This window comes from Thalassophryne amazonica, chromosome 21, assembly GCF_902500255.1.
Source record: "Thalassophryne amazonica chromosome 21, fThaAma1.1, whole genome shotgun sequence".
In the NCBI taxonomy this organism is placed as follows: Eukaryota; Metazoa; Chordata; class Actinopteri; order Batrachoidiformes; family Batrachoididae; genus Thalassophryne; species Thalassophryne amazonica.
In genome coordinates, this window is record NC_047123.1 from 27,341,526 (window position 1) to 27,365,039 (window position 23,514).

At 40.1% G+C, this 23,514-nt stretch overlaps 1 protein-coding gene across 1 annotated transcript in view; it reads left to right on the plus strand.

The window, feature by feature from the left end:
* Nucleotides 1–2,503: 2,503 nt before the first annotated feature.
* eya4 (EYA transcriptional coactivator and phosphatase 4) overlaps nt 2,504–23,514 on the plus strand; it is an 81,591-nt gene continuing 60,580 nt past the window's right edge. The window contains 2 exon segments of the mRNA XM_034162569.1: nt 2,504–2,591; nt 7,893–7,946. Coding sequence (XP_034018460.1) covers nt 7,914–7,946 — 33 coding nt within the window. The 5' untranslated portion in view covers nt 2,504–2,591; nt 7,893–7,913.

Here is a 23,514-nt window from a genome sequence, read left to right on the forward strand (position 1 = left end):
ATAGATGATAGTTCATTGGGAAACTACACTCAACAAAAATATAAACGCAACACTTTTGGTTTTGCTCCCATTTTGTATGAGATGAACTCAAAGATCTAAAACGTTTTCCACATACACAATATCACCATTTCCCTCAAATATTGTTCACAAACCAGTCTAAATCTGTGATAGTGAGCACTTCTCCTTTGCTGAGATAATCCATCCCACCTCACAGGTGTGCCATATCAAGATGCTGATTAGACACCATGATTAGTGCACAGGTGTGCCTTAGACTGCCCACAATAAAAGGCCACTCTGAAAGGTGCAGTTTTGTTTTATTGGGGGGGGGGGGGGGGGGATACCAGTCAGTATCTGGTGTGACCACCATTTGCCTCATGCAGTGCAACACATCTCCTCCGCATAGAGTTGATCAGGTTGTTTTTTGTGGCCTGTGGAATGTTGGTCCACTCCACTTCAATGGCTGTGCGAAGTTGCTGGATATTGGCAGGAACTGGTACACGCTGTCGTATACGCCGGTCCAGAGCATCCCAAACATGCTCAATGGGTGACATGTCCGGTGAGTATGCCGGCCATGCAAGAACTGGGACATTTTCAGCTTCCAAGAATTGTGTACAGATCCTTGCAACATGGGGCCGTGCATTATCCTGCTGCAACATGAGGTGATGTTCTTGGATGTATGGCACAACAATGGGCCTCAGGATCTCGTCACGGTATCTCTGTGCATTCAAAATGCCATCAATAAAATGCACCTGTGTTCGTCATCCATAACAGACACCTGCCCATACCATAACTCCACCGCCACCATGGGCCACTCGATCCACAACATTGACATCAGAAAACCGCTCACCCACACGACGCCACACACGCTATCTGCCATCTGCCCTGAACAGTTTGAACCGGGATTCATCTGTGAAGAGAACACCTCTCCAACGTGCCAAACGCCAGCGAATGTGAGCATTTGCCCACTCAAGTCGGTTACGACGACGAACTGGAGTCAGGTCGAGACCCCGATGAGTACGACGAGCATGCAGATGAGCGTCCCTGAGACGGTTTCTGACAGTTTGTGCAGAAATTCTTTGGTTATGCAAACCGATTGTTTCAGCAGCTGTCCGAGTGGCTGGTCTCAGACGATCTTGGAGGTGAACATGCTGGATGTGGAGGTCCTGGGCTGGTGTGGTTACACGTGGTCTGCGGTTGTGAGGCTGGTTGGATGTACTGCCAAATTCTCTGAAACGCCTTTGGAGACGGCTTATGGTAGAGAAATAAACATTCAATACACGAGCAACAGCTCTGGTTGACATTCCTGCTGTCAGCATGCCAATTGCACGCTCCCTCAAATCTTGCGACATCTGTGGCATTGTGCTGTGTGATAAAACTGCACCTTTCAGAGTGGCCTTTTATTGTGGGCAGTCTAAGGCACACCTGTGCACTAATCATGGTGTCTAATCAGCATCTTGATATGGCACACCTGTGAGGTGGGATGGATTATCTCAGCAAAGGAGAAGTGCTCACTATCACAGATTTAGACTGGTTTGTGAAAAATATTTGAGGGAAATGGTGATATTGTGTATGTGGAAAAAGTTTTAGATCTTTGAGTTCATCTCATACAAAATGGGAGCAAAACCAAAAGTGTTGCGTTTATATTTTTGTTGAGTATAGATTGAATAGATGTTAATTTGGAAACTATGTTGATAGAATTGAATATGGAAACTATTGGATAGAAATGAATTTGGAAACTGGATTAATAGAAATTGATTTGGAAACTAGGTTATATGATAGTTAATTTGGCAATTAGATTGGACAAAATTAAATCTGGAGACTGGATTGGTTAAAGTCATTTTGGAAACTAGATTAGATGCTAATTTGGAAACTATGTTGATAGAATTGAATTTGGAAACTATTGGATAGAAATGAATTTGGAAACTGGATTAATAGAAATTGATTTGGAAACTATGTTATATGATAGTTAACTTGGCAACTAGATTGGACTGAATTAAATTTGGAGACTGGATTGGATAAAGTCATTTTGGAAAGTACATTAGATGATAATTTGGAAACTACATTAGATAATCGGTAAACCACTGGTTTAGAAGACAGACAGACAGACAGATAAAGTGGGCCAAACTATTAATAACTCTGTCCCTCCCTCCCCCTTACTCTTTGGACACTTTCCCAACAGTGTCCGCATGGCAGCTGGGCGCATGCGCAGTAACTCGGTCTCCAATCATGAAGTTGGGTCCAAACACTTCGGGGTGTTGATTTGGGACTCGGATTTAAAATATAAAAAGGTGTTTGTTTCTTTGGTTTTTTCCCTCCTGGAAGTGAGCTGCGGCCTCGTCACAGCAGCTCCCGGGACTTTGTAATGACTCGTTTCATGCCACTGGACTCTGTTTGTTCCGGACTCAGCGGCGGCTGAAAGGCTTTTTAATCCGCCTTGTTGACAGCAGGGGGCGCTGTGTAGCGACAACGCCGCCGTCGCTGCTGCTTCTTCTTTTTTTTTTTTTTTTTTTTTTTTTAATGATGAGCCTTTCTGAGGAGTGAAGAAATTTAGACTACTGGGGGTGGAAATCTTTTTTTTTTAAGCAACCACGGTATGTTCACTTTGCATTTTATTTTCCATTCTTAAATATCCTCAAATTATGAGTTTTATCGCGTCAAATAGGTAGACTGACAGCTTGACTTTGTTTTATTCTGAATACAATAAAGTGTGGCGTTTCATAAAAGCACAATTTTGATCTTAAAAATTTCTAGACAGCGTATAAATCACAATTCTTACATTTGCTTTTTGTGGAAAACTCAGCAGACACCTTTTTAAAAAAAAAATCTGAATTAATTTTTGGAATCTGATTTTAAAAATATGACAGTTACATTCCTGTAACCTTTACAGTGAATGAATGTCAAAATCATCATTTTATGATTAATTTTGTTTTTCCTTTTTCTGCCAAATTTACATGTCGTCACTCGGTGTGCGCGCGCGCCGCCCGGCGCTCCCGCCGTTCGTTCTCCGTCCCACGCACGTGGAGTTTGTGTTTATATTTGATATGTAGGAAAAGGGAATCTTAAACCACACATCGGGCTCTCAGGGCTTCAGTGGCCCCGGCATCAGCGACCTGCCCCTAACGACACCACAAGTTACCGACTCCAAATCTGATAGGGCACCGAAATCCACACTGATAAAGTTTCACACTAAACCAACACACGGCAGTGCGCGAGACACGGCTCTCAGGGCATGCCGGGAAATGACCGCACACCCATTTGTTATTATTATTATTATTATTACTATTATAATAAAATAAATTATTAACTAAAATATACTTGATGCGTGACTTTTTTCTTTTGTTTTCAAATACATTTAATTTTGAAAATTATATTTTAATATTATTTTCGCAATTGCGCCAAAACCATTTAAGGTTATGTCATGCACAGATTGCCTGGAATGTCAATGTAGCAGAATAAAAAGTAATTATATTGGAAGTTCTTGAGTGATTTACACTAAGAAAGATGCAAAGATGAGGGGACATTGATTGTATGTGTAATATATTTTTCCGTTAAGAAAAAAATATGCATTACAGAAATATTGTCTATTTTATTTAGGATAGCAGTATGTTAAAGAACATAACATACTGTTTCATATAGATTAAAAAAAAAAACTGGTTATTGTGCAGGTTTTCCAGCCCAGTGTAAAATCCAACTACAACAATCCACTGACAGTAATCAATTAAAAATAATAATAATACTACTAATAAAAAAGTCATGCCGTAAAATTATGGCATGATTCATTAAAAACAGACTGGTTTGCACTCTAGCACATTAATTGACACTTTGCATCTTTTCTTGATTTTATTTATTGTAATTGTGCCCACGTTTCTACCCTGCTTACAGAGAAATTCACGTTTAACACAAACAGGGAATCTTTAGAATTTTTGTGAAATTCACATTTACACATTTCTAATTTTGTCTTTGCAAGCATATCAATAAAGAAAAGAGCCCATTAAAACCACACGAGTATACAGTCATACCAGCACCAGAATTTTATGTATCCACTCCTTGTGATGCTCCAAATATGATTCACCAATGACCATTTATTTTATTTTATTTTTTATTATCATTATTATTATTTTGTTTATTTAACTGGGAAAAAAAAATCACAATTAATATTCAGATTTTTGCCTTGGGGGGAGGTATGAGTAAGAGGTAGGAGTATGTTGAAAAAAGTGTAATAAAAAAAAAAAAATCAGATCAGTGGCTTTTCACTCGTCCCCTCCAGTCTGCCTGTTTGGTTTTTATGGCGTGAAGTCACCACACAGTAGCGGCACCATGTGCTTCTTAATCCGCCACAGTCTCATGTGATTCTTGTCTCGCTGTCAATGGCTACAGTGAGAAATATAATTCTGTCTTCTGGGACACTGAAGGGAAATGGTGGGCACTATTGATTTCTGTGTGGGATCGGGTAACTGCTGGGTGGTTTTAGGGCAACCAGGGGGCAAATATGTGGAGAAAGTAACAATAAAACCAAATTTTAGGCATTTTAAAGCAACAATCCAACTAAAAATATGAGATTATTTCTTATAAAGTTCTTCTAAACCCCTAAAAAGGTTTTATGTCCTACAAAATGACATGAAAACTTAATTTAAGATCATCGTCCACTATTTGGAGAGAATAGCCGTGAAGGGTAGAGTGAAACACAAGAGAGAACGGGATTCCTTTAGGCCGATTCTGTCCATCGCTGAGGTGAGGGAGGGAGGAGGGAGACGGAGGGAAGGAGGGGTGAGGCTCGGGCACAAATCAATTCACCTGAGAGACACATTATTGTCTTCGGTTTCAGGCCAGGAGGAGCTGGACGCTATGAAAAATTAAAAAGGATGCCAGTTAATTTAAAAGGCCAATTCAGAAAGCACAGCAGTGCACAAGAAACACGCACCGGCACACATGCATGACTGGCTGGCAGGGGGGGGGTTCAGCTCTCATACCAAATCTGCCAAGTTTTAAATTTGCGCAAGTTACTCCAGCAAATGTGTCGCCCCCTGGGGGCAATCAGGGTGAGTGCACCGCTTGCGGGAAATTGCATGAAAATTAACGAAAATTTGGTGCGAGTGTGAATCTGCAGGTGCAGCTGGATGTAATTTTACAGGCATTTGCGACACTTTCGCAAACATTTTGCACAGACGCATAAGAGTGAGTCATACAGTCAGGCCCATAAGTATTTGGACAGCGACTTTTTTTCTTAATAGGCGTTTTCCGCAGACAAGTCGTAGGATGGACATATGAACATTTCCAAATCTGTCTGGAATAAGCAATTCTCAGAAAGAGTGATAAGCATCTATAGCTGGGATTTGGGAAAGATAATGCACATAGTGCAGTTTTTGTCAACTGTATTAATTTAATTTAATTAGCTTATAATGCGCCAAATCACAGCAAAAGCCGTCTCAAGGCGCCTTACATGAAACAAGTCAACATAAAATTTAATAAATAATTAAAAATGAATTAATCATATACATTAATAAAAACAGAAGTAAAAGAATAAAACAGATAAAAATAAAAACTATTCATAAAAAAGAGAATAAAAACAGGTTTTCAGTCTTGACTCCATTTACAGCCACAGAAGCCCATAACGCCTTTAAGTCATTATGGGTGTCTCTCTTACAAGTCTCCTTCTTGCACGGTCACTCAATTACACAGTGTCCAGGTGGAGTGGGACAGAGAATGATTGATATCTCTAAAACAAAATGGGAATTTTTAGCTACAGTTTGCTAGAAGGCACACAGGTGACTCAAGCCTAGATTTGATCTGTTTTTTTGAATGAAAATGCATGTCCATTCCACTTCACAGTGAAGCGGCGCCCGGTGGCGCAACAGATACACGTTGCTGATATGCGCAGCAGAAGCCTTCGGAGTCATCGCTGGTGTCTTGGTGGCTTCCCTCACTTGTCTTGCATTGTCATTCAGTTTTGGAGAACTGCCAACTCCACACAAGTTTTTTTTTTTTTGGACCCGACTTGAGATGAACCTGTTCAGTTTCCTTGGTTCTGTTTGGGTTGGGGAGAAATTTTAAATTTTCCACCTGTAGTCTGCAACAAATTGTAACATCACATGTTTTTTGAGAAAAAACATGAGAAAAATCTGCACATGCTGGGTTTGAAATGGTGCGTGCCACACCTTGCAGCACTTGTTAGGGCCAGAGATCTCATGACTGGGAAGCTCTATTGTGTACGCATACAAGTGAGCGTCTTTGCAGCCTCTCCTTTTGTTCGGCTGTCAAACTTTTCCTGACGGCCGTTGCACAATATACCAGATAGGAGACATTTTGTACTCTTCTGCTGTTTTTTTTTTTCCTGCCCCCTTTGCATTTTGCTTTCCATTCTTTCAGCCGCTCTTTTGTTGCAGTTTCGCCCTCTCTGCCTTGACGGTTGCCAAAAAAGACACAGAGAACAACAGAGTGCGGTTCATGGCGCCATTTTTTAACACGCCCTTATCTCGCTGCATCTTTCTTAAGTTTGAGACGACCTGCGTGCCGCTCTGCTGCTCCAGATTTGTGCGCCAATCTGTCTCCTGTCCGGTATTAATAGGGTCACTCGCCAGCCACTGTGTCTGTGGTTGTGAGCCAGCCACCCAGCTGTATCGTTTACTCTTCTCCGTTTTCATTGTTGATATTTACTTCTGCAATTATCCCTCTACTTCACCCTCGGCTGAAGATGATATGGCGAAGTTAACGCCACTGCTTCCCTCCTCCAGTCTCCTGTTGCTCACACATAAACACATTGACAGAAGGTCTCCCTGACAGATGTGCACAGAAGATGCCATCACCTCGATAAAAAAACAAACAAACAAACAGCTAAATGACCAGAAAACAAATCAATGATGTAATCAATTTAATTTGTGGCGGTGGTCACGTTTAAATATGACTGAAACCGTTGTTTTATATCAATTCACAATATTCATATTTGCTTAAACTCAACAACAAAACTGACTGATTCCAGCTTCTCAGTTGTGAGGATTTGCTGCTGTATAATTTTATGTGGGACAAAATCTCCATCACAGCACTCTTTTTATTAATTTATGGACTCTGTACTGCACGGGTTATTGTACGGTTGCCGCTGCTTCGACAATAAAATGCTTTCATTGAGAGGCACATTCAAAAAAGGGAGTTATCAGCAATAGCTTTACACATTTCACTTAATGCTTGCAGCAGTACGAGATATGTGTGTGTGTGTGTATATATATATATATATATATATATATATATATATATATATATATATATATATATACACACACATACACAGAGGTTATTAATTGAATAGTAATAGTAAAAATAATAAAAACGTGTGTCTGTGTCCAAATACGTATGGACCCAATTGCAATTATTATCAGTAAATATTCCTCAGGGAGGATTAAACTGGGGAAGGTATCCTATCGGAAGACATAAATTATTATTATTACTATTATTATTATCATCATCATCATCATCATCATCATTGTTGTATATATATATATATATATATATATATATATATATATATATATATATATGCACACATTTTTATTTATTTATGTTTTTACAGCCTGTCACAACTGTTTAGTTAAATGTTGCTATGTATGTGTCAAACATTCTTCTGGATGCTAGTTCTAGAATACATTCCATATCAACTCCAATACTGAATCACTTATTTCCCAGAACATAATCTATATGCAATCTTTTGAGTAATCCTGCCAATAGTCACACAAAGAAATCAAAATGCTTGTAATATTATAGCCTACACCTCTGGAAATGATATTACTGTATGCAGATGATCATTTACTATTAAATCCTTAGTCTTGGCAAAAAAAGAGAAATCCTATTTAAAAATTTTTTTAGACATTAACACATTTTTAAAATGTTTTTTCCTCTTCAAGTGGATCCAGATCAAAGACATCATGGAGGCCTCACAGGACCTTGGCGAACAGATGGTGAGTTAAACGCCACTGTATGCATATATGCGTGCGGATGACTTTCCCTTATACTGCCCACACATAGTGTGAGGTATGTGCACTACGGAGACGCATGCATGCATTAACGCGCAGCAGATGTAACCCAGGGAGTGTACAGTAACCATGTGGTAGCAGTCAGAGTAAAGAGCTGGATGTAGGAATCAATATGTGTGCCTGTCCATCTCCATGTGGACTTGCTTTGACTTTTTGACCTTAATAATGTGCACACATAAATGGTAGAAAAACAGTCATTCCACTTGTTATAACATAATTACATCACTTGCAGTGGCAAGAGGGTACATGCCAAAATATTAGGCACAAACAACAAATTGCGTGATAACTCACCAAAATGTGGTACATTTTCACTTCTTTATATAGTAACATATTCTCATGGAAATGTAATAATGTAATAATGTGCAACAACAAATGAGACACAAAAATAACGTTGTAATTATACTATATACTTTGGAGAGCGCTATAATTTATCATTAGCCCTTCATGAAGCCTCAGGCTTCTAATGAAATAACAGGTTGCTAACCGTAGATGTAGCAGTGATAATAAATCATCCCAGAATAATAATATGTTATTATCATTTACACTGCACAAGCACATGCAAACCATATCCACTATCATTCATCAAACAGATAACATCCATTTACCCTGTGGTCAGATTAGCAACAAACAGTTAGCATTTGTTGCTTGATCGGCGTTCCTAGCTCGTGCTTACTTGGCGTTATTGTGCACAATGATAAAACACTGTCACCATTAGTGTTTACTCTGTGCTTGACAGAATCATAGTTTGATTGATTGGTTTCAGTGGCACCTCTGTGTCATAGTTAGCTTGCTAACATCTCTGTAAAATGTGTTATAAATCACCTCAGAGGTGGTGCTGCGTGGTTACACAAACAGGGTTTTTTAGATTTATAAGTGTTTAGTTGCTATTTTTACAAAACATGAGTGGAAAAATGCCAAGACATATTAGGTTTATGCATAAATACATCTGTCTCCATGTATTCCGCCATCTTGGATTATTCTGTTCTACCAACCAACGTCACACTGCCTTCAGAAATCCTGGTGCAGAATATTATACAACCCCTGGCAAAAATTATGGAATCACCGGCCTCGGAGGATGTTCATTCAGTTGTTTAATTTTGTAGAAAAAAAGCAGATCACAGACATGACACAAAACTAAAGTCATTTCAAATGGCAACTTTCTGGCTTTAAGAAACACTATAAGAAATCAAGAAAAAAAGATTGTGGCAGTCAGTAACGGTTACTTTTTTAGACCAAGCAGAGGAAAAAAAAATATGGAATCACTCAATTCTGAGGAAAAAATTATGGAATCACCCTGTAAATTTTCATCCCCAAAAATAACACCTGCATCATATCAGATCTGCTCGTTAGTCTGCATCTAAAAAGGAGTGATCACACCTTGGAGAGCTGTTGCACCAAGTGGACTGACATGAATCATGGCTCCAACACGAGAGATGTCAATTGAAACAAAGGAGAGGATTATCAAACTCTTTAAAGAGGGTAAATCATCACGCAATGTTGCAAAAGATGTTGGTTGTTCACAGTCAGTGTGTCTAAACTCTGGACCAAATACAAACAACATGGGAAGGTTGTTAAAGGCAAACATACTGGTAGACCAAGGAAGACATCAAAGCATCAAGACAGAAAACTTAAAGCAATATGTCTCAAAAATCGAAAAATGCACAACAAAACAAATGAGGAACGAATGGGAGGAAACTGGAGTCAACGTCTGTGACCGAACTGTAAGAAACCGCCTAAAGGAAATGGGATTTACATACAGAAAAGCTAAACAAAAGCCATCATTAACACCTAAACACAAAAAAACAAGGTTACAATGGGATAAGGAAAAGCAATCGTGGAATACTGGATGAAAGTCATATTCAGTGATGAATCTCGACTCTGCATTGGGCAAGGTGATGATGCTGGAACTTTTGTTTGGTGCCGTTCCAATGAGATTTATAAAGATGACTGCCTGAAGAGAACATGTAAATTTCCACAGTCATTGATGATATGGGGCTGCATGTCAGGTAAAGGCACTGGGGAGATGGCTGTCATTACATCATCAATAAATGCACAAGTTTACGTTGATAATTTGGACAATTGAAAGGATGTTTGGGGATGATTAAATCATTTTTCAAGATGATAATGCATCTTACCATAGAGCAAAAACTGTGAAAACATTCCTTGCAAAAAGTCACATAGGGTCAATGTCATGGCATAGGGTCAATGTCAACGAGCAGATCTGATTTGATGCAGGTGTTAGTTTGGGGGATGAAAATTTACAGGGTGATTCCATAATTTATTCCTCAGAATTGAGTGATTCCATATTTTTTTCCCTCTGCTTCGTCTAAAAAAGTAACCGTTACTGACTGTCACAATCTTTTTTTCTTGATTTCTTATAGTGTTTCTTAAAGCCAGAAAGTTGCCATTTGAAATGACTTTAGTTTTGTGTCATGTCTGTGATCTGGTTTTTTTTCTACAAAATTAAACAACTGAATGAACATCATCCGAGGCCAGTGATTCCATAATTTTTGCCAGGGGTTGTATTTAACCTTGCTGGTTTGCTTATTACTCTGTAGTTTTGTATGTTGCTATATTTTAAATGTAATATAACTAAAAAAAAACTAAATAAAAAAATAAGTACTGGGGTGTGAGGTCTTTTGGGAGGGATGGTGGGTACTGCTGCTGAATAGGTGGTACGATACCATAGTATAAAAACACAGTTCCAGAGCAGACCAAAGCAGATAATGACATTATCTGCCCACCTTTCATTATCGGCCCTCCTTTGGCAAGCCGATATAGAGCATCAGTGTTAATTTCAATTTCAGTTTCAGTTTATTTTCATTTATATAGCACCAAATCACAGCAAAGTTGCCTCAAGGTGCTTCACACAAGTAAGGCCTAACCTTACCAGAGCAAGTACACAGGCGACAGTGGTGAGAAAAAACTCCCATTTGATGATTTGAGGAAGAAACCTCAAGCAGACCAGACTCAAAGGGGTGACCCACTGCTTGGGCCATGCTACTGACGCAATTTACAAAATGAATATACAGGAAATTTTGCCGGTTCACAGGAGGGAAGGGTTGCAGAAGTAGACACCACTCCCATCTCTGGATGGAGCCGCACCTCAAACAGAGAGAAAAACCAGAATCAGGCATCGGAAAGACATCAAATACAGTAAAATTTGTGAGCATTAAGCAACAAGAAAAACAGAAGAAATACTAAGGTGATCACCGACCACCAGTGTCCATTGTAAAGTTATGGTAACCTCCTAATATTACATATTATTTTCAGGCTGTTCAGTACAAAATGTAGCAGAAAAAGTGAGTGCGACTTATGTCACGGAAATCTAAGACAAGTTGTTTCAAACCTAAATGTGCATAAAGCAGGAACGTTTCTCACTGCACAATCATAGCACTGTGGGATATGAAATTACAACCACTTTTAATTGTAAAAAGTCGCTAAAAATTCTATTTCGACAATATGACCCCACCCCCTTTAATTATTTACTTATTTATTTATTTATTTTTGCTCCATTAACATTTGGTTGTAAAAACGGCCGTACGTTTCGCGTACCTCGGAGCCTGAAGGTTACCTCGTGTTGCCACACAGCAGGACGTCTCTGCGTCACATCAGCGCCATGTCCCAGTTCTGCTTGTTTAAAGATCAGGACGTATTGTTGGGAAAATGATTTTGGCAGCGAACGAGGTCCACTCACATTTCAAAGTCGTTAGTCAGCCACCAGAACAGGTGTAATTTCATCTCCTCCTCCTCCATCAAGCATCACTCGTTCTCCCTCTCTCTGACCTGCCAGACTCGGCGGTAATAATAGCGCAAAGTGGGACAGAGCGCATGAAGTATGTTGGTTTTTCCCCACTTTTTGTGTTGCTCTGCCAGACTCGCCCTGTCTTAGATTACGGGCTGACCCCAGTGGAGTACTGTCGTTTACGTGCAGTAAAGTACCGTACATACACGGGAAAAAAAATGGGCACAGAGGTGGAGCACGTGTCTTATCTTGCAGCCTTCCATATATTAAATATTGATGTCCATAGTCCACGATTACTTCACCTGCTTTAAATAGGGTGGTGATATCATTTATAATGTGAATCTGAGCTGCTTTTCAACGACATTGATTAATTGTTCAGATTGAAAATGAGACCTCAAAGCAAGGACAGAGTATTTAATTATCCTACAAAAAGAGACTTGGTGTAGGACGAAGATCTATGACTTCTGGAGGTGTGGTACTTTACGTTCACTGCAAAAACTGTCCCTCTCAAAATAAGGCAAATAATCTGAAATCTAGCCAAATTCTCTTGTATTAAGCAAAGAAATCTGCCAGTGGGGTAAGAAAAATTTACTTGGTTAGAATTCTCAAAACTAGTAACATGTCTAGGCACTGAATAATCAAAATGTGCCTTAAAACTAGACAGAATTCTTATTTTACGATTAGCCTCTGTCTTAAAATAAGGAAAATCTTATTCCTTGCTTGGATTATTTGAATTCCATTACCTTTTCCTTGCTACTGGCTAAATACAGCTTGATATTAGCTGGAAAAACTTATTCAGAAAAAGTGAGATACATTTTCCCAAATTAAGACATTTTTTTCTCATGTAAAAAAATGCTTGACAAGATTATTTTTCTATTTAGACAAAAATTAAGTAAAATTTTCTTTTAAAAAAGTATTTTTTTTTATTTTTTTTTTTACTTTCTTAGATATCAGTTTTTGCATTGTTGGGCAAAATACTGATAACTATAAAGATGGTAAATGTTTAACTGCAGCTTCTCCTGTTGATGCATGATTGCCTAGTATGTTTATTTTTGAGATATGTGCATTAGTTTGAGTTAAAAAATTGGACTTACTTGATTGGAATTAGGCTAAAACTCCCATCAATGGAATAATATTGGGCGATGCGATTCTACCCTTCAACAATTGATGGAGGAGGGCAGTCAGAGATCTGCCCCTTTTACCCCATCCAACCTTGTTGGACTTTTACATGGAGACTAAATTTGCTGCAAGCTGAATAAAACAGGGTAAACCTCAAGGTAGATTTGATCTGGACAGATGTAAAAACGTTGTCTATTGAGATTATAGAACTTCTTTATGATGTCATTAGGCAAATGTGTTACTTTGTGACATCTTAAGGCAAGAACATTAACGCTTTCCTTTGTGATGTCTTAAGGCAACAGTCTTAATGATTTTCTTTGTGATATCTTGAGGCAAGATTAGGCTTTTTTTTTTTTTTCAACTTTTGGTGCAACGTTAGCTTACGCTCACAAATAATGCCTGTGCTGGCGCACAGACAAACACATAACCTTTAAGTATGAAACTCAGAATTTGATATTAATGTACGTTCACAAATTGTTCAGCAGGTGACACTATGTTGTGCTTTTGATCCAGGCTCCAGAACAGTGTAGCAAAACGTGAGTGTTGCAAAGGTTTGGAAACATTGCTAATTTGTAGTACTGATGAAAAAAAATAAATGGCATCATCATGCCAAGCTAGCCATTCTTTAATTTCAGTTTTACTTTCCTATTCTGTTGTATATTCATCTGGTATTTCACCACATGTAGGGCAGCATGTTTCTTAGCTAATGCTCACGTGAAGGCATCCAGCAGACATTCCTGTGAGATGGTTCAAAGGCAAAACAAAGTTGCATTTTCACTGGATGTGGTGCATCTAAGTTACAACATAACATTTATTATTTTTAAGTGATTGTCTACACAAGCGCTAAGGCTAACCCACTCATCTACATTTTCGCTGTTCCCAGCACATGGAAAATTCGAATTACAAGTGAGAGATTTTACTTTAACTGAACTCGAAGGGTTTTGTTTGAAGATTAAATCTGTAACTAAAGTTAATTTCCTTCGAATATTTTTCCTTTTCCTCGTTTAATGTCCAGCCTGCAAGTGGCTAATTCTCTCTTTGCCTGATTGAAATAGGCATGCCCCGGGTGACTACGAAAACACAGCAGACCTCACACACAAGGTTTCGGGGAGATGTCTACTGACACCTGAAACCTCTCTCCACCCCCCCACTACCCTTTTAGCCCCCATCCCCTACTTCCTCCACCCTGCCCTTTTCTCATCACATCCATCCCGCGTCATCTGGGTTATGGTCAGGCGTCTGCGGTGGCCGCCTGCCTGCTGAGGGCCAGCCTGCCGTCTGCAGTCCTCTGGGAGTGCTGCACAGGGCCACAGCCACTTTATAATGCTACTTTTAGCTTGTTTAAACACTCACTCCACCTGTTGTCACATACATGTGCAACTTCGGAGTAAAAGGCGCTAACTGCATCATACGCAAGACAGTTTATCGTATAGAGATTGGCATGGGATTATATGTGCGAGGATGTGTACACTAAAACTGAAACAATTGATTGATACATTAGCCAATTAAATTAGGTTATTTTTTAGCAAAAAAAAAAATCTCTTGTGTTTGCTCCTCAAGTATCAGACTTTGTTGTTATTCTATGTTTGATGTTAATGTAAGCAGCTTGGTTGGCAGAGCTAACCAAAACGTTAGCTTCAATAACCGCTAATCAGCTAACTGCTACAAAATTTAGCCAACCACAGACTTTTTTTATATGAATTTAGTTATGTGGAGGATAAAATCTGTCACCAAAAGCACATTTCGATATCAGGACAATGTGAAGCCACCTGTATAGCCACCGTTAGCATATCATACCTCCAACACAGCCAATATTCACTATTAAACATCAGTTTTATAGATTGTGATTAACGAATAGAGAATCAGACCACTAGGGTCCTCATTAGTGTCTTTTGGCCAAAAAGCCATTTAGGAGTCACAGAGAGTAAGTAGTAAGTAAAGACTTCTAACATGCTACAAAATGTGCAAAAATCATGCACACCCTTTTTATAGGTTACGCAAAGTCACAATATATTGGGACGGCTGGATGTCTATAAGCTCTAAAAGGAAAAACATATGATTTTAGGCTTTACAAATTTATTTAAAATGTTAGCAGACTTAGACACCCTTAGATTGGAGTTTGGAGTCTGGCTATCAATCAATCAATTTCAATCAATTTTTTTTTTTATATAGCGCCAAATCACAACAAACAGTTGCCCCAAGGCGCTTTATATTGTAAGGCAAGGCCATACAATAATGATGTAAAACCCCAACGGTCAAAACGACCCCCTGTGAGCAAGCACTTGGCTACAGTGGGAAGGAAAAACTCCCTTTTAACAGGAAGAAACCTCCAGCAGAACCAGGCTCAGGGAGGGGCAGTCTTCTGCTGGGACTGGTTGGGGCTGAGGGAGAGAACCAGGAAAAAGACATGCTGTGGAGGGGAGCAGAGATCGATCACTAATGATTAAATGCAGAGTGGTGCATACAGAGCAAAAAGAGAAAGAAACAGTGCATCATGGAACCCCCCAGCAGTCTACGTCTATAGCAGCATAACTAAGGGATGGTTCAGGGTCACCTGATCCAGCCCTAACTATAAGCTTTAGCAAAAAGGAAAGTTTTAAGCCTAATCTTAAAAGTAGAGAGGGTGTCTGTCTCCCTGATCTGAATTGGGAGCTGGTTCCACAGGAGAGGAGCCTGAAAGCTGAAGGCTCTGCCTCCCATTCTACTCTTACAAACCCTAGGAACTACAAGTAAGCCTGCAGTCTGAGAGCGAAGCGCTCTATTGGGGTGATATGGTACTACGAGGTCCCTAAGATAAGATGGGACCTGATTATTCAAAACCTTATAAGTAAGAAGAAGAATTTTAAATTCTATTCTAGAATTAACAGGAAGCCAATGAAGAGAGGCCAATATGGGTGAGATATGCTCTCTCCTTCTAGTCCCCGTCAGCACTCTAGCTGCAGCATTTTGAATTAACTGAAGGCTTTTTAGGGAACTTTTAGGACAACCTGATAATAATGAATTACAATAGTCCAGCCTAGAGGAATAAATGCATGAATTAGTTTTTCAGCATCACTCTGAGACAAGACCTTTCTAATTTTAGAGATATTGCGTAAATGCAAAAAAGCAGTCCTACATATTTGTTTAATATGCGCTTTGAATGACATATCCTGATCAAAAATGACTCCAAGATTTCTCACAGTATTACTAGAGGTCAGGGTAATGCCATCCAGAGTAAGGATCTGGTTAGACACCATGTTTCTAAGATTTGTGGGGCCAAGAACAATAACTTCAGTTTTATCTGAGTTTAAAAGCAGGAAATTAGAGGTCATCCATGTCTTTATGTCTGTAAGACAATCCTGCAGTTTAGCTAATTGGTGTGTGTCCTCTGGCTTCATGGATAGATAAAGCTGGGTATCATCTGCGTAACAATGAAAATTTAAGCAATACCGTCTAATAATACTGCCTAAGGGAAGCATATATAAAGTGAATAAAATTGGTCCTAGCACAGAACCTTGTGGAACTCCATAATTAACTTTAGTCTGTGAAGAAGATTCCCCATTTACATGAACAAATTGTAATCTATTAGACAAATATGATTCAAACCACCGCAGCGCAGTGCCTTTAATACCTATGGCATGCTCTAATCTCTGTAATAACATTTTATGGTCAACAGTATCAAAAGCAGCACTGAGGTCTAACAGAACAAGCACAGAGATGAGTCCACTGTCCGAGGCCATAAGAAGATCATTTGTAACCTTCACTAATGCTGTTTCTGTACTATGATGAATTCTAAAACCTGACTGAAACTCTTCAAATAGACCATTCCTCTGCAGATGATCAGTTAGCTGTTTTACAACTACCCTTTCAAGAATTTTTGAGAGAAAAGGAAGGTTGGAGATTGGCCTATAATTAGCTAAGATAGCTGGGTCAAGTGATGGCTTTTTAAGTAATGGTTTAATTACTGCCACCTTAAAAGCCTGTGGTACATAGCCAACTAACAAAGATAGATTGATCATATTTAAGATCGAAGCATTAAATAATGGTAGGGCTTCCTTGAGCAGCCTGGTAGGAATGGGGTCTAATAAACATGTTGATGGTTTGGATGAAGTAACTAATGAAAATAACTCAGACAGAACAATCGGAGAGAAAGAGTCTAACCAAATACCGGCATCACTGAAAGCAGCCAAAGATAACGATACGTCTTTGGGATGGTTATGAGTAATTTTTTCTCTAATAGTTAAAATTTTGTTAGCAAAGAAAGTCATGAACTCATTACTAGTTAAAGATAATGGAATACTCAGCTCAATAGAGCTCTGACTCTTTGTCAGCCTGGCTACAGTGCTGAAAAGAAACCTGGGGTTGTTCTTATTTTCTTCAATTAGTGATGAGTAGAAAGATGTCCTAGCTTTACGGAGGGCTTTTTTATAGAGCAACAGACTCTTTTTCCAGGCTAAGTGAAGATCTTCTAAATTAGTGAGACGCCATTTCCTCTCCAACTTACGGGTTATCTGCTTTAAGCTACGAGTTTGAGAGTTATACCATGGAGTCAGACACTTCTGATTTAAAGCTCTCTTTTTCAGAGGAGCTACAGCATCCAAAGTTGTCTTCAATGAGGATGTAAAACTATTGACGAGATACTCTATCTCCCTTACAGAGTTTAGGTAGCTACTCTGCACTGTGTTGTTATATGGCATTAGAGAACATAAAGAAGGAATCATATCCTTAAACCTAGTTACAGCGCTTTCTGAAAGACTTCTAGTGTAATGAAACTTATTCCCTACTGCTGGGTAGTCCATCAGAGTAAATGTAAATGTTATTAAAAAATGATCAGACAGAAGGGAGTTTTCAGGGAATACTGTTAAGTCTTCTATTTCCATACCATAAGTCAGAACAAGATCTAAGATATGATTAAAGTGGTGGGTGGACTCATTTACTTTTTGAGCAAAGCCAATAGAGTCTAATAATAGATTAAATGCAGTGTTGAGGCTGTCATTCTCAGCATCTGTGTGGATGTTAAAATCGCCCACTATAATTATCTTATCTGAGCTAAGCACTAAGTCAGACAAAAGGTCTGAAAATTCACAGAGAAACTCACAGTAACGACCAGGTGGACGATAGATAATAACAAATAAAACTGGTTTTTGGGACTTCCAATTTGGATGGACAAGACTAAGAGACAAGCTTTCAAATGAATTAAAGCTCTGTCTGGGTTTTTGATTAATTAATAAGCTGGAATGGAAGATTGCTGCTAATCCACCGCCCCGGCCCGTGCTACGAGCATTCTGACAGTTAGTGTGACTCGGGGGTGTTGACTCATTTAAACTAACATATTCATCCTGCTGTAACCAGGTTTCTGTTAGGCAGAATAAATCAATATGTTGATCAATTATTATATCATTTACCAACAGGGACTTAGAAGAGAGAGACCTAATGTTTAATAGACCACATTTAACTGTTTTAGTCTGTGGTGCAGTAGAAGGTGCTATATTATTTTTTCTTTTTGAATTTTATGCTTAAATAGATTTTTGCTGGTTATTGGTAGTCTGGGAGCAGGCACCGTCTCTACGGGGATGGGGTAATGAGGGGATGGCAGGGGGAGAGAAGCTGCAGAGAGGTGTGTAAGACTACAACTCTGCTTCCTGGTCCCAACCCTGGATAGTCACGGTTTGGAGGATTTAAGAAAATTAGCCAGATTTCTAGAAATGAGAGCTGCTCCATCCAAAGTGGGATGGATGCCGTCTCTCCTAACAAGACCAGGTTTTCCCAGAAGCTTTGCCAATTATCTATGAAGCCCACCTCATTTTTGGACACCACTCAGACAGCCAGCAATTCAAGGAGAACATGCGGCTAAACATGTCACTCCCGGTCTGATTGGGGAGGGGCCCAGAGAAAACTACAGAGTCCGACATTGTTTTTGCAAAGTTACACACCGATTTAATGTTAATTTTAGTGACCTCCGATTGGCGTAACCGGGTGTCATTACTGCCGACGTGAATTACAATCTTACCAAATTTACGCTTAGCCTTAACCAGCAGTTTCAAATTTCCTTCAATGTCGCCTGCTCTGGCCCCCGGAAGACAATTGACTATGGTTGCTGGTGTCGCTAACTTCACATTTCTCAAAACAGAGTCGCCAATAACCAGAGTTTGATCCTCGGCGGGTGTGTCGTCGAGTGGGGAAAAACGGTTAGAAATGTGAACGGGTTGGCGGTGTACACGGGGCTTCTGTTTAGGGCTACGCTTCCTCCTCACAGTCACCCAGTCAGCCTGCTTTCCCGGCTGCTCGGGATCTGCCAGAGGGGAACTAACGGCGGCTAAGCTACCTTGGTCCGCACCGACTACAGGGGCCTGGCTAGCTGTAGAATTTTCCAAGGTGCGGAGCCGAGTCTCCAATTCGCCCAGCCTGGCCTCCAAAGCTACGAATAAGCTACACTTATTACAAGTACCATTACTGCTAAAGGAGGCCGAGGAATAACTAAACATTTCACACCCAGAGCAGAAAAGTGCGGGAGAGACAGGAGAAGCCGCCATGCTAAATCGGCTAAGAGCTAGTAGCTACGCTAAGCTAGCGGATTCCTAAAAACACGCAAAGTGAATAATGTGTAAATAATTTAGAGGTGATTCAGCAGAATGAGTGCTTTAGTTAAGGCACGTAAAGATTACACTGGGAAACAAATCGTAATCTAGATAACTAGATCAATCTAACTGCGCAGATTAAACAGCTAACAGATACAGAAAAACACCGCTGTGCTCCGGAACAGGAAGTGATACAATACCGCAGTGAGAGCCAACCACCAGTAGAGGCAAGCAAGAGGCTATGGTCGGTTTCAATCCGGATTGCTTTCTAGTCAGATAGCGTTCAGACCTGTACTTCAAGTCTGGTGTTGGAGACCGAACGCTAACCCCTAAAAATCGGTCCGCCTTTTGCATCTGCACATGTGCCATTTCGGACCACAGCAACACATCTGAGACGGAGTCTCTTCACCCAAAGCAATCAAATGGATTAATGGGATTATTAACCAAGAGATTATAAAGTAAACCCTCTTAAATCATTCTAAAGTCAGTTTTAAGCAGAAACGCGGCTGTTTTAATCAGAGACTCGATGAAATTCCGTTACGCTTTGAAATGACCGAGGCAGCACTCTGATCGCTTCCACCGCCTTTTATGATGAAACAGCACTGAATTTATTTTAAAATGATTGTTGTACAAAAGCTTCAGATATCTGTCGCTGAGATAGATGATGGCTGGAGTGCAGTTTGAACCGCGTCATCAGGGGGGACCGATTTTTAGAGGGACCGTTCGGACAGCGACACTGACTCATCCTACACAGATGTCCAAACTCAATCCGACTTAAAATGAGTCCGATTCTTGCATTGTGGTTCTTCACCTTTTTGTACATGGCCTTGAGGTTCTTTAACTTGCCACGACACTGGCTTGCCATCTTCCCGTACCCATGCCTTGCTGGTGAGGCAGTGATGTCCTCAAACACGTTCCGAAGGTGTGAGCAAACTCTCACCAACTACTACCAAAGACAAACAAGACAATATACAAAGTTTGGGCAATTTTAACTTCAGAATTTGGTGAGAGTTTGCGCACACCTTTTGCGCTAGACCCAAATGCTGAACCCGGAAGTATGACATCATGATCCCCAACCAAGCCGGATTCAAGCTATATGTGAATTTAGATCCCAGTGAATCTGACTCATATTTGAATAGCACTGTTCAGATTCAGAAAACCTCTCTGTCTTAATCTGGATTTGGCCCGAGACTGATAAGAATTGAGCCAGTGTAACAGTTTATCTCCCCCCCTGGATCCAGGGGGGGTAGATAAACTGTTACACCGGAATCCAACCCCAATCTGAACGGGGTATTAAAGTTATAGGAACTAAATACCGCAGAAGCTTACTGGACCGCTGGTTTTCAAAGTGAGCTAAAATGCTAATCGGCTCACAAATAGTTTACTGCATCAATTAGCGGTTAGTGGATTAGTAGGTGTGCCCCCCCCACACACACACACAAACACACACTAATTGTAAGATATATATTTTGGAGTTGGTGTAAAGCAAGAAAAATAGTTATTAATTGGGTTCTTTTTTTAATCTACATTAAATTTTTAGTGTATAAAGAATATAAATGTTAGCCATAGTTCTGATTGACAGTCTGTTGGCTGGTCAGAGGAAGTAGACTTGGGGGGTGTGATGGTGTTTGTTGACCCTTGGGAGCTTTTCTGGATTTTAATGCATGACCACCAGAAGGAAAAAAGTGAGCGTTGGAAGAGAAAAATGATGAAAAAGAGGGGTTCTTTTAAAAAAAAAAAGGTTCTTTTAGCCTTTTCCTTTGGTGCGATGGGAGAGGCCCCGAGTATGGCAGCTGTCCCAGCCTGAGACAGAAAGAGAAAGACGGAGCGAGAGCATATCCCAAGTTAAGAGGAGGAAAGGAGTCAGGTTGCACCCCTCTTTCACCCCTACAACCCCATACAGACACATTCACACAAACTAACAAGCAACAGCTAAATGCGAGCACAGCCCAGCCCCGACTGCCAACATTATACTGGCACGATCGACGGTCATTTCAAAATCTGCCCGGTGACAAGCCATGTGGATCATAGGACTGTAACAGCTACCCCTGGCACGGCGCTACGAGGGTGGCACTGAGGTACACTTTAGTATATCAGCTCAGTGTGCCACAATTCTTGTAGGATTTATGCTCAGTTGACAGCTGGGTGTTGCTTTCAGACTTAAGTTAGAGTTAAAGCCAGCGCGTCTTTAACTCTCTGCTGCAACGTGCACCAGGCATTCAAAGGAAACACAGCCATTCTGAATCCGCCACAGTTCGCTGATTGGTCCAGATATTCCCAAACTGGAGAGGACATTCACTCAAGCAATCGTTGTGAAGTCTTTGCGCAAAGTACCACGAGTGAACCTTGATGAATTTGCAAAAACACCCAATCACAAGCCGTCCAACAATCCAGACTTATGAGGTGATGGAGTAAAATGTCAGCTAATAGCATGCAATCTAATTTTATAAAAACCTGTTCTGCTAAAGTAAACATTTCTAATGATATAGGTTGCGGTTACTTGCCAAAAACAGGAAGAAAAAAAAAAAAGGACTGGCTCGTGGAAAGACATTCCTTATTGTAATTGTTGTTGTACAGGTATTGACTGAATTAAAAAGTAACCATGGTAGAATACAAGTTCTGACCCCCTTAATAAGGGGGTGTCAGAACACACACACACACACACACATATACATATATATATTATGTATATATATGTATATATACATATATACACATATATATATATATATATATATATATATATATATATATATATATACAGTGCATCCAGAAAGTATCCACAGTGTTGCACTTTTTGTACAATTTATGTTACAGCCTTATTCCAAAATGGATGACATTCATTTTTCCTCAAAATTCTACACACTATACCCCATAATGACAATGTGACCAAAAAATGAAAGATTTTTGCAAATTTATTAAAAATAATAATAATAATAATAATAAAAACAACAAAAAATAAGAAATCACATGTACATAAGTATTCACAGCCTTTGCCATGAAGCTCAAAATTGACCTCAGGTGCATCCTGTTTCCACTGATCATCCTTGAGCTGTTTCTACATCTTAATTGGAGTCCACCTGGGGTACATTCAGTTGATTGGACATGATTTGGAAAGACACACACCTGTCTACATATAAGGTCTCACAGTTGACAGTGTATGTCAGAGCACAAACCAAGCATGAAGTCAAAGGAGGAGACAGGATTGTCTTGAGGCACAAATCTGGGGAAGGGTACAGAAACTTTTCTGCTGCTTTGAAGGTCCTAATGAGCACAGTGGCCTCCATCATCCATAAATCGAAGACATTCAGATCCACAGGACTCTTCCCAGAGCTGACCGCCTGTTGAAACTGAGTGATCGGGGGAGAAGGGCCTTAGTCAGGGAGGTGACCAAGAACCCAATGATCACACTATCAGAGCTCTAACATTCCTCTGTGGAGAGGAGAACCTTTCAAAAGGACAACCATCTCTGCAGCAATCCACCAATCAGGCCTGTATGGTAGAGTTGCCAGATAGAAGCCACTCCTTAGTAAAAGGCACATGGCAGCCCACCTGGAATTTGGCAAAAGGCACCTGAAGGACTCTCAGACCATGAGAAACAAAATTCTCTGGTCTGAGAAGACAAAGATTGAACTCTTTGGCGTGAATGTCAGGTGTCATGTTTGGAGGAAACCAGGCAGCATGTGGGGATGTTTTTCAGCAGCAGGAACTGGGAGACTAGTCAGGATTGAGGGACAGATGAATACAGTAACGTACAGAGACATCCTGGATGAAAACCTGCTCCAGAGCGCTCTTGACCTCAGACTGGGAGACGGTTCATCTTTCAGCAGGACAATGACCTGAAGGACACAGCCAAGATACCAAAGGAGTGGCTTCAGGACAACTCTGTGAATATCCTTGAGTGGCCCAGCCAGAGTCCAGACCTGAATCCGGCTGAACATCTCTGGAGAGATCTGAAAATCTCTGTGCACTGATGCTCCCTATCCAACCTGATGGAGCTTTGAGAGGTGCTGCAAAGAGGAATGGGCAAAACAAAGAAGACTTGAGGCTGTAATTGCTGCCAAAGGTGCAT